The sequence below is a fragment of the Falco punctatus genome (genome assembly GCF_963210335.1).
Source record: "Falco punctatus genome assembly, chromosome: 4".
Classification (NCBI taxonomy): domain Eukaryota; kingdom Metazoa; phylum Chordata; class Aves; order Falconiformes; family Falconidae; genus Falco; species Falco punctatus.
Window position 1 is genome coordinate 53,982,666 of NC_137583.1, and position 13,704 is coordinate 53,996,369.

At 43.7% G+C, this 13,704-nt stretch overlaps 1 protein-coding gene across 12 annotated transcripts in view; it reads left to right on the forward strand.

Annotated features, from left to right (window-relative positions):
• OBSCN (obscurin, cytoskeletal calmodulin and titin-interacting RhoGEF) overlaps window positions 1-13,704 on the forward strand; it is a 209,583-nt gene that overhangs the window by 135,812 nt on the left and 60,067 nt on the right. For all 12 annotated transcript variants that reach the window (XM_080383729.1, XM_080383728.1, XM_080383730.1 and 9 more), the window contains 13 exons: window positions 1,569-1,856; window positions 3,320-3,592; window positions 4,778-6,133; window positions 6,742-7,020; window positions 7,407-7,485; window positions 7,856-7,974; window positions 8,797-8,994; window positions 9,433-9,465; window positions 9,571-9,669; window positions 10,139-10,357; window positions 11,181-11,247; window positions 12,840-12,868; window positions 13,166-13,294. In XM_080383729.1, coding sequence (XP_080239855.1) covers window positions 1,569-1,856; window positions 3,320-3,592; window positions 4,778-6,133; window positions 6,742-7,020; window positions 7,407-7,485; window positions 7,856-7,974; window positions 8,797-8,994; window positions 9,433-9,465; window positions 9,571-9,669; window positions 10,139-10,357; window positions 11,181-11,247; window positions 12,840-12,868; window positions 13,166-13,294 — 3,168 coding nt within the window. The remainder of the gene's footprint in view (window positions 1-1,568; window positions 1,857-3,319; window positions 3,593-4,777; window positions 6,134-6,741; window positions 7,021-7,406; window positions 7,486-7,855; window positions 7,975-8,796; window positions 8,995-9,432; window positions 9,466-9,570; window positions 9,670-10,138; window positions 10,358-11,180; window positions 11,248-12,839; window positions 12,869-13,165; window positions 13,295-13,704) is intronic.

The following is a 13,704-nucleotide window of genomic DNA, read 5'->3' on the forward strand; positions in this document are numbered from 1 at the left end:
TCATCAGGAGAAAATTATACCAGGCCAGCGATGGTAGAGATGTTCACCAGCCCTCTCTAGCTGCAGTCTTTTGTAAAATGTAACATGGAGTCTAGTGGAAACCAATTTACTCAGAGTTCAACGTCACCCTCAGCAAACATGGACATGGGAGGGAGCTGACCTAGAGTGCACGTGGAAAATTTATCCCGGGCAGCAGAGAACCATTTGAAATCTGCTGATCTGTTCGAGTGCAGGGCAACCAGTTTGCCAGATTAATGAGTTACCTATTAAAATCTTCCTGTGGGTGGGATCCATGAAACATACACCTTGTACTTCAGAGATACAAGAGTTAATAGGTCTTGGAGTACTTCACAAGTAGAAAAGATGACAGTTCCCTAATTCCCTCATGGAGCAGATTAGACCAATGAATTGTCAATGTCCATTCCAGCGCCCAAGGTCTGGCTCCTTCCCACACCAGGATAGGAGGGTCACCCAGCAGTGGTTGCGCCAGCACAACCCCAGTGATGGGTATGAGATAATGTGATGTATTTCAGCTGTACATTGTGGCTGAGATGTTCAAGAGCCACTGATTGATGAACCATCCATTCTTTAAATTTTTATGGGTAGTCTGTCTGTCTAATGATTTCTGAGGCTTGAGAGATCTCTGATACATTCTGGTCATTTCCACCAAAAAATTGGTTGTTAACACTGTTTTAAATCTGTCATCTTATTTTGGGCACCTGCATTTTGGGAACCGCAAAATACTGTTGTCATGAACTCCTTCTGTTGACAGGTATTCTGTATGAAATTTGGCTGAAAATAGAGGAAAGAAGCTTTTATATTATATTTGTAGTGTCCAGAATTAAAGAACTGGCTGTTGACTGTTTTGCCTTTAATTTGTTGCATTGGTACGTCACAGCAGGTCATTTACTTGGCAAATGCCTTGAACTTGAAGACAAAAAGAATTATTTCTGTTTTCTAAGCCAAAGTGTAAATTAAGTGAGGAACATTTTCCAATGTACTGAGTATGATCATCAGTAGCCAGTCTGGTAGAACACCAGACCATTCCTGGTATATATGTATTTGTTACTGCCTCATGCTGTGACATATATAGCAATTACACAGAAATTGAGTGACTTGCCATTAAATTGCTAGAGTTACTCTGTAGTCCAACAATAATTTGATTTCTATTAAGGCCAGACCTGAAATAAAAAATGATTAAGGCCCAAATGTACCCAAACTTTTAAGCTAATTTCCTTAATAACATGGACAGTGTAGATAATCTTTATTTTGAGCTGCGTGGGACAGAGCAGCAGGAAAAAATCACAATATGTGACATTAAGTACGTGAGATGACAGCTGGAAATTAGATGTTTGTCATTAGCAGGGTAGGTCAGGGCAGACAAAGGAAAACTCAGCAGTTCACAGGTATGTCTCATGGTCATGGGCACGTACCCACTCAACTTTTCAATAAGACAAACACTAAATCCGTTGCGTTTCTCCTCATTGCTTGTAGAAGGCTCTTGGTTGTTTTAGTATAAAGCATTATTGCTCATGTCGTACATCACGGGACCTCTGTTGTGCCTTCAGCCCACCCTGATCCACCTGAAGAACCCGAAGTTTTAAGTAAGAACAGCAACTCTGTAACTCTGTCTTGGTACAAGCCGTTGAGCGATGGTGGTTGTGACATCCTAGGCTACAACGTGGAGAGGAAAATCCCAGGGGTTGGCTGGCAGTCATGCAGCAAGGGCATTATTCAAAAAACGGAGTTTATGGTGGACGATCTCACTCCAGGTGAACCCTACAGATTCCGTGTCTCAGCTATAAACAAAGTTGGGGCCAGCGAGCCGGTGCACTTCCCTCAGATGGTGTGGCTAGGTGAGAATGGAGAGGTGCCCCCATGGAGGACTGCAAGCTGCTGTGGACCCTGTGTTTTGCATGGCATGCCTGCTTCACCTGTTCCAGGCATCTCCTGGCAGAGTTCACTCTGCAGCATCTTTCAGTGCTTTGCTGCCAGCACAACAGAGGAGAAAAAGCTTGGAAAAGTTGTTGTGGGCTCCCGCGAACAAAACCTGCTGCGTTGTTAGTACTCAACACTTGTTTTCTCCAAGCTGCATCAAGCTGCCTTGCAGCCTGCGCTGCATCCAGGTGTTGTGCAGTCACCATGAGTTTCTTCTCCACTGGAGTTAGGATGGAATGAGTCAAAAGGGGCATGCTGGAATGCGTTTGGGGTAACCAAGACCCTGGTACTGATGCAGTGGATTGGCAGTGTTGTCGTCTTCACCCATCTTTCTCTCATTATATTATTTGCTTATCTTTTTCAATAACCCCCACAAAGAAATGCTGGAGGATACTCTTTCTTTGCTGTCTGTTGGTGAAACTTTGGAAGCTACAGTGGGATGGAGAGCCTCCCTCAATCTTCCTTTTCTTGCAACTCTTTCTGTGATAGCTGAATGCCTGGCAAATCCCTCAAAGTGATAATAATAATAATAAAAAAATCCTCTTTTGCTTAAGGCTCAGACACGCAATGATGCTGGTGCTGGACCCTGATAACTCTGCATTTGCTGACTTTGCCTACAACAAACCCAAGGCATTTTGGGCAGTGATTCCCTCCCCGTGGTGAGACATGCAGAGGGGGCAGATGACGCTCAGGAGCGTGCTGCTTTTGGAACTCAGCTGTGTGCTTTACATCCCAGTCAATGTCTCCCTGTTTGATGCGTTTCTTCTCACTTCATTTTGAGTATCACTGTCATACAAACAGCATGCCATTGGCAGGCCTCCTTCCAAAGTAAAGATAAAGAGAATTTTGATTTTTAATGTCTTCATGCTTTTTGAGAATTTTTACTCTTCCTAAGCTAACGTCATTACACACACACACACACACACACATATATTTACTTTCAAGACTGGGATGAATGCCACTTTTAATAATCTCTTTTCTTTTTTTTATTTTTTTTATTGCTGCTTTTTTGTTTCACTTCGGAACTGCTTCACTTCTAAACATTAAGATCTTCCAGAACCTGTAGAACTGCTTGAATGCTGGCGATGGGTAAATGAAGATCAGCCAATAAATATAGGAACTCAAAAAATGCAACCACTTTTGCATGTATATATTTAAATGGAGCTGGTTTCACTGCTGAGAGAGCTTGTAAAGTTATTTTGATCTTATTTTTGGAAGTGCAAAACCATGGATGCTGCCCGTCATTATTTTCCCCTGTTGGTTGTCTACAACAGCTAAAGAATCTATAAATGAAGGCTGGGATGCTTGGATATTTTATAGAGTGCCTTAAAGCCAGATTATGATATGTTCTTTGTATCAATTCACTTTTTTGTGATTCCAGAGCCTCCAGTAACAGTCACCCAGCCTTTGGTGGGAGGATCAGTCTCAGAAGGGGAGGTGGCTCGCTTGGAGTGCAGATTATCAAGTGAAACTCAAGAGACTGTGACATGGTTCAAAGGAAAAGAAAAAATACAAGCTGGAGGGAGATACGAGATCCTCTCTGATGGAAAAAAACAGATACTCATTATTCATTCATTTAAACCTGAAGACCAGGACACTTATACCTGCATGGTTTCTCCAGATGTCAAATCTGTTGCCAGCTTGTGTCTCGAAGGTACAGAGAGCTCACTCCTGTGATGTAAATCAGTTCTTTGTATAGACATCCAGGGGCACCTCCACAGCTTGGACTGGAATTTGTTTTATTTTACAAGCTGTGATAACAACTCACAAAGAACTGTTATCTTCCTATTCGGTATTGCCCAGTATATTTCCAAATCCCTAACAGCTCTGAGCTGCTCAGATCAGATTTTCCAGAGTCAGACAGTTAAGGTGTGATACAGTTGTTGTCTCTACGTGGGTTTCTGGTACCTTTTGAGATGCTTGAGGGTATTCTGCCTGGCCTTCAGCTGCCACTTCAGAAAGTGAGGGCTCGTTTGTATATTCTGCATTGTATCTGCCAGCCCGTTGTCCTAGACACCCCAACTGGCTTTGGGTCCCAGTGCTCAGGAAGCTGAGTTGTGTCCCTATGGTGGGATTCAGTGGCCCACATGTGGGCTTTTAGTGCTATTGAGGCACTTCAGGATATCACTCCTGACCTCCATCTCCTTCTCCAGAGGGACACAGAGCATTCATAGATCCTGTGTTGTATCTGAGAACCTCAGGTGGATCTCCCAGACAGCCTGGAGCACCTCAAAAGGCACCAGGCACTATGCAGAGGCAAGTCAACGTGTCCCGGAGGGTGTGTCACAACCTTCAGCCTTAGACATGTCTAAACAGGCACGTACCTCCATGTGGGCTGGGTGTCCCTGCTCCTGTTAGAGCCAGTTCAAGACAGTCAGTGAAGTCCTGTCTAGCTGTGAAACAGGAGGAGCCTGAACAGCTTTCCAGGTGCTACTGGCAGTCTTAACTAAACACTCAACTGCAACATTTTAGAAGGGAAGAAATGTATTTATTGGGTTCAAACGTGCAAGGACTAAAAAAGCTGTTGCTTGGGCATGTTTTAAATGAATGCATCGAATCACAGGGTAGTTGAGGTTGGAAAGGACTTCTGAAGATGGTGTAGTCCATCCCCCTGTTCGGAGCAGGGTCACCTAGAACAAACTGCCCAGGACCATGTCCAGTTATATCAAATTCCCATTGTGTTCTCAACAGAATGCTTAGTTAAATGCTGCTGATACTCTCCTGCCTTTAGAATAACATTCTAGTATATATATATATAATAGAATAACGTTCCCACGTGCTCTCTCAAAGCTTATTCACAGATTGTCTGTTAACAACTTATCAATTTCATTCTCATCAGTTCCTGCAGTGACAATGTTAAAAGAGATTGCCAGGGAAGAAGCCCCTGCTAGCCAGCCAGAAGAGCTGGTGGATGGCCACGTCCAGCCCAGCTTGCCCCCTGAGGCTGCTCAGGAGGGAGATCTTCACCTCCTGTGGGAAGCCCTGGCCAAGAAACGCCGGATGAGCCGGGAGCCCACCTTGGATTCCATCAGCGAAGTGCCTGAAGAGGATGAGAAGCTTCAGAAGCTGAGGAAGGAGGAAGCAGAGATGTCTCACTATTACTCTGAGGAGTACTCCACATGTGATGAGCTGGCTAGGACAGGAGAAGCAGATTTCTCTTTCACAAGCTCAGATGATGAGTCTAGAGCTGGGACTCCTTCACTAGTAAACTACCTCAAGAAAGCTGGGAAGACAAGTGTCAGTGTTACTAGCAAGGTTCAGTCCACCTCCACAGGCAAATTATGGAAACAGTGGGAGAAATCCAGTGTGGAGACTGTTGCGGCTGCCCCAGCTGCTAAGCCAACTGAACCAGAAACACCAGATTTAGATGATCCTTCCATGAACAAGGCTGCTGTGAAGATCCAAGCTGCTTTTAAAGGCTACAAAGTCAGGAAAGAGATCAAGCAACAAGAATGCCCCGTGTTTACTGAGACCTTCAAAGATTTCTCGGGTGAGCCTGGAAGCACTCTCCACCTTGAGTGTGTGGCCCACAGCAAAACCGATATGAAAGTCCGTTGGCTGAAAGACGGGGAAGAGCTCTCAGATGGTCGCTACTATCACATAGACAATTACAGTGATGGGACCTGCTCTTTGATTATCACCGGCCTGGACAGGAAAGATGCGGGTAAATACACCTGTGAGGCATCCAATAAATTTGGCAAGGTTTCACACAGTGCTAAGGTGGTTATTGGCACTCAGGAACCTCAGGTTCTTCGTAAGGAGAAGCGGGTTAAACAAGGCACTGACAGCGAGACGGAGAGCTCGTCGGGCAGCGAGCTGGATGATGCTTTCCGTAAAGCAGGAAGGAGACTTCATAGACTCTTCAGGGCCAAGATCTCAACAGAGATCTCTGATGTGGAGGAAGAGCTCTTTGTCAGTGCAGATGAAGGCGACATAGAGGTGGTCGACCATCAGACATATCGTGAGGATGACCAGTACATCTACATCAAGTTTGAAATCTTGTCTGAGGCAAAAAATGCCGCCACTCGATTCAGAGAGATGTTTGGTGCTCTGGGAATTCCTGTGGAGATTGATATTTTGGAGCAAGGCCCTAAAAAAATTGAATTGCGTATTGGTAAAGCGACACCACCCGCCCATGGGAAGTTTGCATCACCAGTTGTGAGACCTCCACCACCTTTGCTGACTTCTGATACAGGTAGGTGAAGCAAACCCATTTATTCTTTGGAAAGAACAGCTAGAGCAGGTCACAATGTTATCTTTTCACTCATGAATAACTTCCAAAAAGCCTTCTGTTTTCATTTGGTGCAGATACTTTTCTGGAAACTTTGCACTTTTGGAAAAACTGATGAATTTTTATTCGTTTTCATTTTGAAGGAGAGGAAGGAGGTTAATGTTGAAAGAAGGGGTTGCAAAGTACAGATTTATCTACAAAGCTGCTTTTCACAATATAGATGTCCCCTGCTACAATATTATGTCTATAAATGCTCTGATATTATGCGTAAAGAAATTAATCAGTTTTCAGAACAGTCCTGAGGGAGACAAGCTATTTTGACAAGGAGAGGAACAGAGGCAATGTGTAGTTTGCAGCTGTGGTATTGCAATGCTTACAGCATTACAGAATATCTTTGTAGTCTTCGTCAAGAAATTTCCTCTTGACTATTTTCATAGCGAAAAGATATCACTTAGCAATTAAAAAACCTAGAAACAAGGAGTCTTCAGGCACTGGATAGCAGTGCTCTTGAAATATATCTTCTAATACAACCAAGTTTTATCTCTCTTCTCTCCTAACTACCCCGACTTTAGCTCCCATGTTCATGACTGAGCTCCAAAACCAAGAGGTGCAAGATGGATATCCAGTCAGCTTCGACTGCATTGTCGTTGGCAAACCGCTCCCCACAGTTCGCTGGTTCAAGGACGGGAAAGCTATTGAAGAAAACGATCATTACATGATCAACGAGGACCAGGAAGGGTGCCATCAGCTGATCATCACAGCTGTGGTCCCCACTGACATGGGTGTTTACCGTTGCCTTGCTGAAAACAACATGGGAGTTGCTTCAACCAAGGCTGAGCTTCGAGTGGACTGTAAGTCTTAAAATCACTGTAGAAAAACCAGGGGATGGGGTGCTGCTGAGAGGTGGATACATTTGGTTGTTGTGGGTTTTTTTTTCAAGAAAAACACCATTTACGCTAAAAAAAAAAAAAATGTTTGCATTGCCCTTAAAACATTTCACTTGCACACCTCTTGGGTTCAGTTGGGTTTTGCCAACCCCAAGGCAAGGCTCAGAGCAAAGCTTTCCAGATAAACAGAGGTGTTTTCCATGATTCAGGGATGTGTGGGATCCTGCTGCAGCAGCAGTGTGAGATCAACCTGCCAGTCATGCAAATTAGTAGAGAAACTACAATTATATTTAAAAAAAAATAGTTTCAAAGCTCAGAATATAGAAAACACTTCCTTTTCCACTTAACAGTGACCAGCACTGACTATGAGACGGCAGCAGATGCCACAGAGACATCTTCTTACTACAGTGCCAAAGAATATATTTCAAGGTAAAGTACTGAACTCTCGCTCTTTTCGATTTCTGTCTTGGTAAGATCAATACGTGTATTTATGTCAAGCCTGGCCTTGCTATAGCTAGCAGGGCTGGTTTAATGTCATAAAGGAACAGCCAGATCAGCTGAGATGCAATAACTGCAACAGCCGGACATTTATTGTGTGCAAACTTGCTCTGGCTGGCCTCAGGCTAGCCGCGACGTTTCTGCACGGTATCACTCCCTTACTTTTGATGTCACGTGGTGCTGAATTTGTTATCATGATGACAAAACCCACAGGCTGAATTCACCTAAAATAAGCGATGCCGATTCCTAACTCTCCTCTGGCTTGCTGACTTTCTTCTTTCTGATTCTACTTCCTTCTTAGCCGAGAACAGGAGGAATCTACCACTGAGGAGGAGCAGTTACCCCAGATCTTCGATGAGCTTCATGATATTCATGTGGCACCTGGAGCATCACTGGCTAAATTTCACCTGAAGGTGAAAGGTGAGAGGAGCCCACAGCACTGTCAGTTGTTCCAGGTTTGCTGCCAGGTCGAAGTGCAGGACAAGGTTTTCCAATGTGCTTTTCTGTAGCTGTGACCCCCCTGCCTGCGTCTTGCACCATCTTTGCACAAACCAGCTGGAAGAGTGTGTTCGTGCTGATGAACGTTGCCTTTTGCAGCAGACTCAGGCAGATGAATTGTCTCATTCTGAGTCCAGGTCTCCAGGCGTAATTCTAGACGTCTGCTTCTGAAAACTGAGTCCTGCAATTCTCTGAGCACATTAGTTTTAGAGGAGCAATAAGGAATAATTAAAAAAAAAAAAAGATATTGAGGGTGTCCTTTATTCTCTTTAATAAATGAAACAGTCCTGGGCTTGCCTTACTCTATGAGGACGTTGCTGCTACAACCTAAAACCGGTAAAATCATCCTCATGATGTTGACTGTGTGTGATAGGGAGAGGTAGGGATCCTCCTGTTTTCTCTGATAGCTGCCTGTAAACCGATGAGAACTGTCTGGGCTTCAATTTTCTCTTTGTGTATGTTGCAAACCAGACCTAGGTGTTACCTTTCCAACTTGGAAGGCATTTGCACATGCAGCCAATATGGGGAGGGCCAGAAACTGATGAGACAGGAAAAAACGTGAACAGTTCTTCTGAAATTCTAAGTGGAATTTCATGAGTTTGCAGCTATTCCTAATTGGGTAAATCCTTCAAAGAGAGCCCTGGGCAGAGCTGAGGATTCCTTGGCTCCTGCTTAGAAGCAGATGTTCCCAAATCAGTGTTGCCAATGCATTCCATTCTCTGTGTCTGTGACTGCTCTTCGCAGGGTACCCGCAGCCTCGTCTCTACTGGTTCAAAAACGGACAGCCGTTAAAGGCCTCTGACCGCATCCTGAAGACTGATAAAAATGAATTCCACTCGCTGGAAATCCGTGATGTCACTAAGGCAGATGCTGGCCAGTACTCAATATTTGTCATCAACTCCGCTGGTTCTGCATATTCATCGGCCAGGCTGGTAGTCAAAGGTAGCTATTGCACTCTTTTTGGCATCTGCTTTTCTCTATTCCAGGGGCTCTTCCCACTGTATATAGCTGTTTTTCTTGAGAAAGCCTACCGAGGTTAAGTTGACTGAGGTGGGGAAGTCTGTGGATAAAAGCTGATGTGCTTTAATCTCGGTTCACCTATACATTACTGTGTGTCCCGAAGATGGGACATGTCACTTCTCTAGGGTCTGACTGTTATTTCATAAACAGACGTTGCATTCCTGCCCAACCTCATTATCTTTAATGCTTCATTTTATTAAAACTGCAGGCCTCTCGTAAATCATATTAACATTTCTGTGTAATCTCTCCTGTAAGGAGTGATCTCCTGCAGCCACTTCCCGCCCCCCCCCCCCCCCCGCCCTGTTCAACTCACAGACAGAAAGGCATTTGCATTTGTCATTTTTTTCCCTTGTGTTACAGATCCTGATGAGAAAGAAGAGCCATCAGAAACAGGTGAGAGAAGCCATAGCAGGTGATAACAGAACCTCTAGGAATTTTTCAGCAGTCTAAACTCACAGAGGCAGTGTCACCATATTTCATCAATGATGTCACTTTCAGATTCCCATGAGCAGCTGATACCGCCAAGGTTCCTGGAAAGATTTACCAATAAAAAGGTGAAAAAAGGTGCAAGCATCACATTGTCTGTGAAAGTTGAAGGTAAGTGGATAGATAGCTTGCCTCTCTGCATAGCACTTAAATTGCATAACTTCATAACACATTCTGACTCTGCCTGGCCCAAGCCATTGTAACCTTGTCTTCTGTACCTGAAGTCTGGGACTTGACTTCCAACTTTGTAGAAGACTTTATGTGCTTTACAGAAAAGCATCTTACTCATCCTCACCTCCATTGTCCTGTTTTCAAAAATGGGGATAGTAACACTTACTAGTCTTATCTTCTTAGTCTTATGAAGATGTGTTGATTTACAGTTTTGGTTTTAAAAAAATGTTTAGCATCCTTGTGAGTGTGCTGTAGAAAGGTTTATGTTTCTTTGTTATATATTATACCTGTCATTGTTGGAAAAGTATCAGGAAACAGATCAAAATAGCATTTATTCACAGCAAGGCTGTGTGAATTAGGAATTAGTGAATTAGGAAAATCAGAGCTCGTTGCGTTGGTTCTCCTTTAGGACATCCACCACCAACTATTACTTGGCTGAAGGAAGAGTCTCGGGAAGACATCCTGTGGATCAAACCAGAAACTCCTGGCTATAAACTTGCCAGTTCAAATATGCATCACGGTCTAATCCTGTTGGATGTTAAAAAGAAGTACAGTGGAGCTTACACATGCATTGCTACCAACAAGGCTGGCCAGTCCATCTGCACCGCCACCGTGGAAGTTGCAGATGGTAAGTCTTTGTTGCAATACAAACACATTCTCCATGTTGCTGTTTATACAGTGCCTAAGAGAAAAACAACCATGACTGATAAGGAAATTAATCAAATTACAACTGAAAAAAAATGCATTTTGCCAAGCTTAGCCATGACTTCACTTGCCTTGCAAATGATTATGCTCTTTGCTTCCACAATGCTTTAGATTTCTGACCCTATCTTGGATTAACAGCAGCATCTTTTCTGTATAAACAGAAGACAAGGGTAAGAAACAACCAAATTAAGCACAGAAGAAAAAGAAAGGAAGAAAGGCAATGCTAAGTAATTCTAGTAATGCTAGAAAAAGTCAGCATTTCAAAAATTATTTTGAGTGCTTCACTCTGCTAAGGTATTTTGCGCTGGAGAATTGCCTTAAGGCAGCTAGAGTTCCTTGATTTCCCCTTTTGCAGACCTTTCCAGGGGCTCTCTTGGCACAATTCCTTTATTAAGATGGGGGAAAAGCAAACATAGGCTGGGAGTAGGGGCAGCACTGTGAAGGGCTCCATTTTTCTGTTATCCTTCCTTGCATCCCATATTTTTGCTGTAGCAAGCGCTACAGGAGCATAGCTTGAGCAGTGTAGAGAAATGGGATAATCATACATCTATGTGAACAGGAAGAGGAGCAAACTATTTGCACCATATGAGTGGGAGTATGTATCCCAGGTCAGGAGCTGCTGACAGGGCAGATTCAGTATTCCAGTGTTCCCAGTAATCCGTGTCTAGAAAACATGCCTACATTAAATACATCAAAAAGGACTTTATCTGCCTTCTGTCCTCTAACGATAAACTCTAATCTTGCAGTGAAAGAGGCTGAAGTTCTGACCCAGGAGCGCGTGATGGTGTCGGAAGCCATCATGACCACACTGGGGTAAGTGGTCAGCCCCCCATGCCGAAGGGCAGCAGTGCAGGTACCACCCTGCAGAAGTTCCCGTGAGTCACTTTTGGGCGGTGTTCACTTTGGACATCTTATATTCATGTATTAGCACCAGAGGTAAAATAGTTTGAGGTCCTAGGATGGAAAATGCTGTAAATACTCTAGCACCAGTGTCAGACATTTATGCTTGATTATCAGGGAGGATAGGAACAAGGAGGGGAAAAAAAATAATCAAATTGGGTAGGTCATATAAAACTCTTGCTACTCTTCCATCTCCTAAGCAGAATGCCAAAAAAAATCACAGGGTCAAGGTCTGACTGCTACCTGCCAACACTGAAATATACTGGTGCTTCACCAAGAAAGAAGATGGAAAGGGTCTGCTCCCAAACTTCTTGTTTACAAATGCACCTGGCGAATAGTCTGCACGATTCATGCCTTGGGTACTAGGTAGATAAAATCTGAAAAGCAGTACCCACCTGGACACACATTAGCTTCTGGAGTGTGTCTAGCCTAAAAGGCTTGACCAGTCTTCCTCTGAAGTGTGAAGAAAGTGAAGAAGGGTGCAGTCTGAATTCAGCTGTTCCACTGCTACCTGTCCCAAGGATGTGCCCAGGCTCTGTTAAGCATCCTTAGTGATATATGGCTTATCATATATCGAGTGGAGCGAGCTTCCTCGTGCTTCCTATGTACTAACAGAGAATTAGGGAAGACCAGCTTGTGCAATGAACATTTATATCCTGCTTCCCACAGGAATGGCAGAGATGTTGCCTTCAGGGTATTAGTGTTGTGACAGCTGTAGTTTTTGGGAAACACCACATACGGTCTTCATCACATGCAAGTACATGCTGGTAGTTCTTCATGTCTGTGAAAACATGTCTGTTTTCACTCAGTGTTGACAAGAGAAACTCCTGTCCCTTTCCTGCTGGCATGAATGGATTTGGAGCTGGCGAAAGCTGTCAGTGTAGCAAGGGTCTCCTTGGACCTCAAAGCCACTGCAGTGCCAGCAGTCGGCTTGTGTCCCAACACACAGGCATCCTGCTGTGGTGGGAGCAGACCTCTTGGCAGGACCACAGCATCTGCTTATTCTCCAGTCCTTGGTTTCCTGGTGAGACCACTGGAAATTGGTGAGCATCAGTTCACTGAGAAGTGACTGAGACCACAGATCCCACTGGACATAATGTCTCCAACTGTAACGGTTTTATTTCAGTATTAGCTGGGAATAAAGTCCCAGTGGCACCAGGGAGATGGAGGCTGCTCCATTCTGCAACCCACTCTCTAAGCAGCCAGGTCTTCTCATGAAACAGTTTGAAATAAAAGTCAGGAACAAGGAGAATTCTTAGATGGGATTTGGCTCAAAGATTAGGACACCCAAGTGTTTCTATGCCCATATGAGCCAGGTGCCCCAGTTCTCATTTCATACAGGGGCCCTGGTGAGTACCACCTGCCAGCATCTGCAGCCCAGGCCAGAGTCCCACCTTAGGTATTCCCAGCCTGCACGTATGAGGTGTGAGGAGGGTCTGTTTCTCCTTTAGTTCTCTTTACTGCACATTTTATTTTAACTTTTAACTCTGCTTTTTCTTTTTCAGAGCTATTCATCCCTCTGAAACAAGAGAAGGTAAGAGAAGCTGTTTTCTCTCTCCTACTCCTGCCGTGCATGTCTGCAGCTGAGAACATGAGTTTCATGATTGCCAACTACTGTTGTCCAGTTTTCTTGAAGCTGTCTGATATGTTGGAACTTTTCAGGACTGGTCTCCGTTCAAGGGTGAATTATTTAGATGAAATATGGGCAAGCACAGTTTTAAAAACAGGGGGAAGTAAAGAAAATCAGACCTTCCACAGAAGCTTTTGTTACTCAAAAAAGATGACTGTCCAGTGCTATTGCCTGCTTAATAGAAAATTCTCTCTTTTCTAGGAGACCTTGAAGCTGGTAGAGAAGGTGTACCCAAAAGCCCTATTTCATTAGCTGATGTTGGCTCAGAAGAGTTCTTCCAGAAACTCACCTCACGTATCTCAGAAATGGTATCTGCAAAAATAAGTCAGGGTAAGGAACTTGGCAAACACAATTTAATCAATGTAGAAAAATATGCATTTTTTTTTAAGATATCATTTGGACTTTAATATCAGTGAGATTTATGAAGATTTCAGACAGTCATCCTCATAAGCATATGAACATTTGTAAATGCTTAGGACTAAGAATTTAAGAGTCCATCCAAACTACATGTCTTAATCTACGGTTTTGAACTAGAAAAAAAAAATACAGTAAACTAAGATGGCTAGTCTCCATTTTATGCATAGTGTTTATGCAGGAATAACTTTAAGCTTTAAAGTGGAGGGCAGGTTGTAAAATGGAAGTGTATTTTGAACATCTTGGGTATTTTGAGCTCCTCAGATACTCATCACTCTGGAGTCTGAAAGCAATCCTGTTTTGAAGACTTCCCACATCCTCAAATT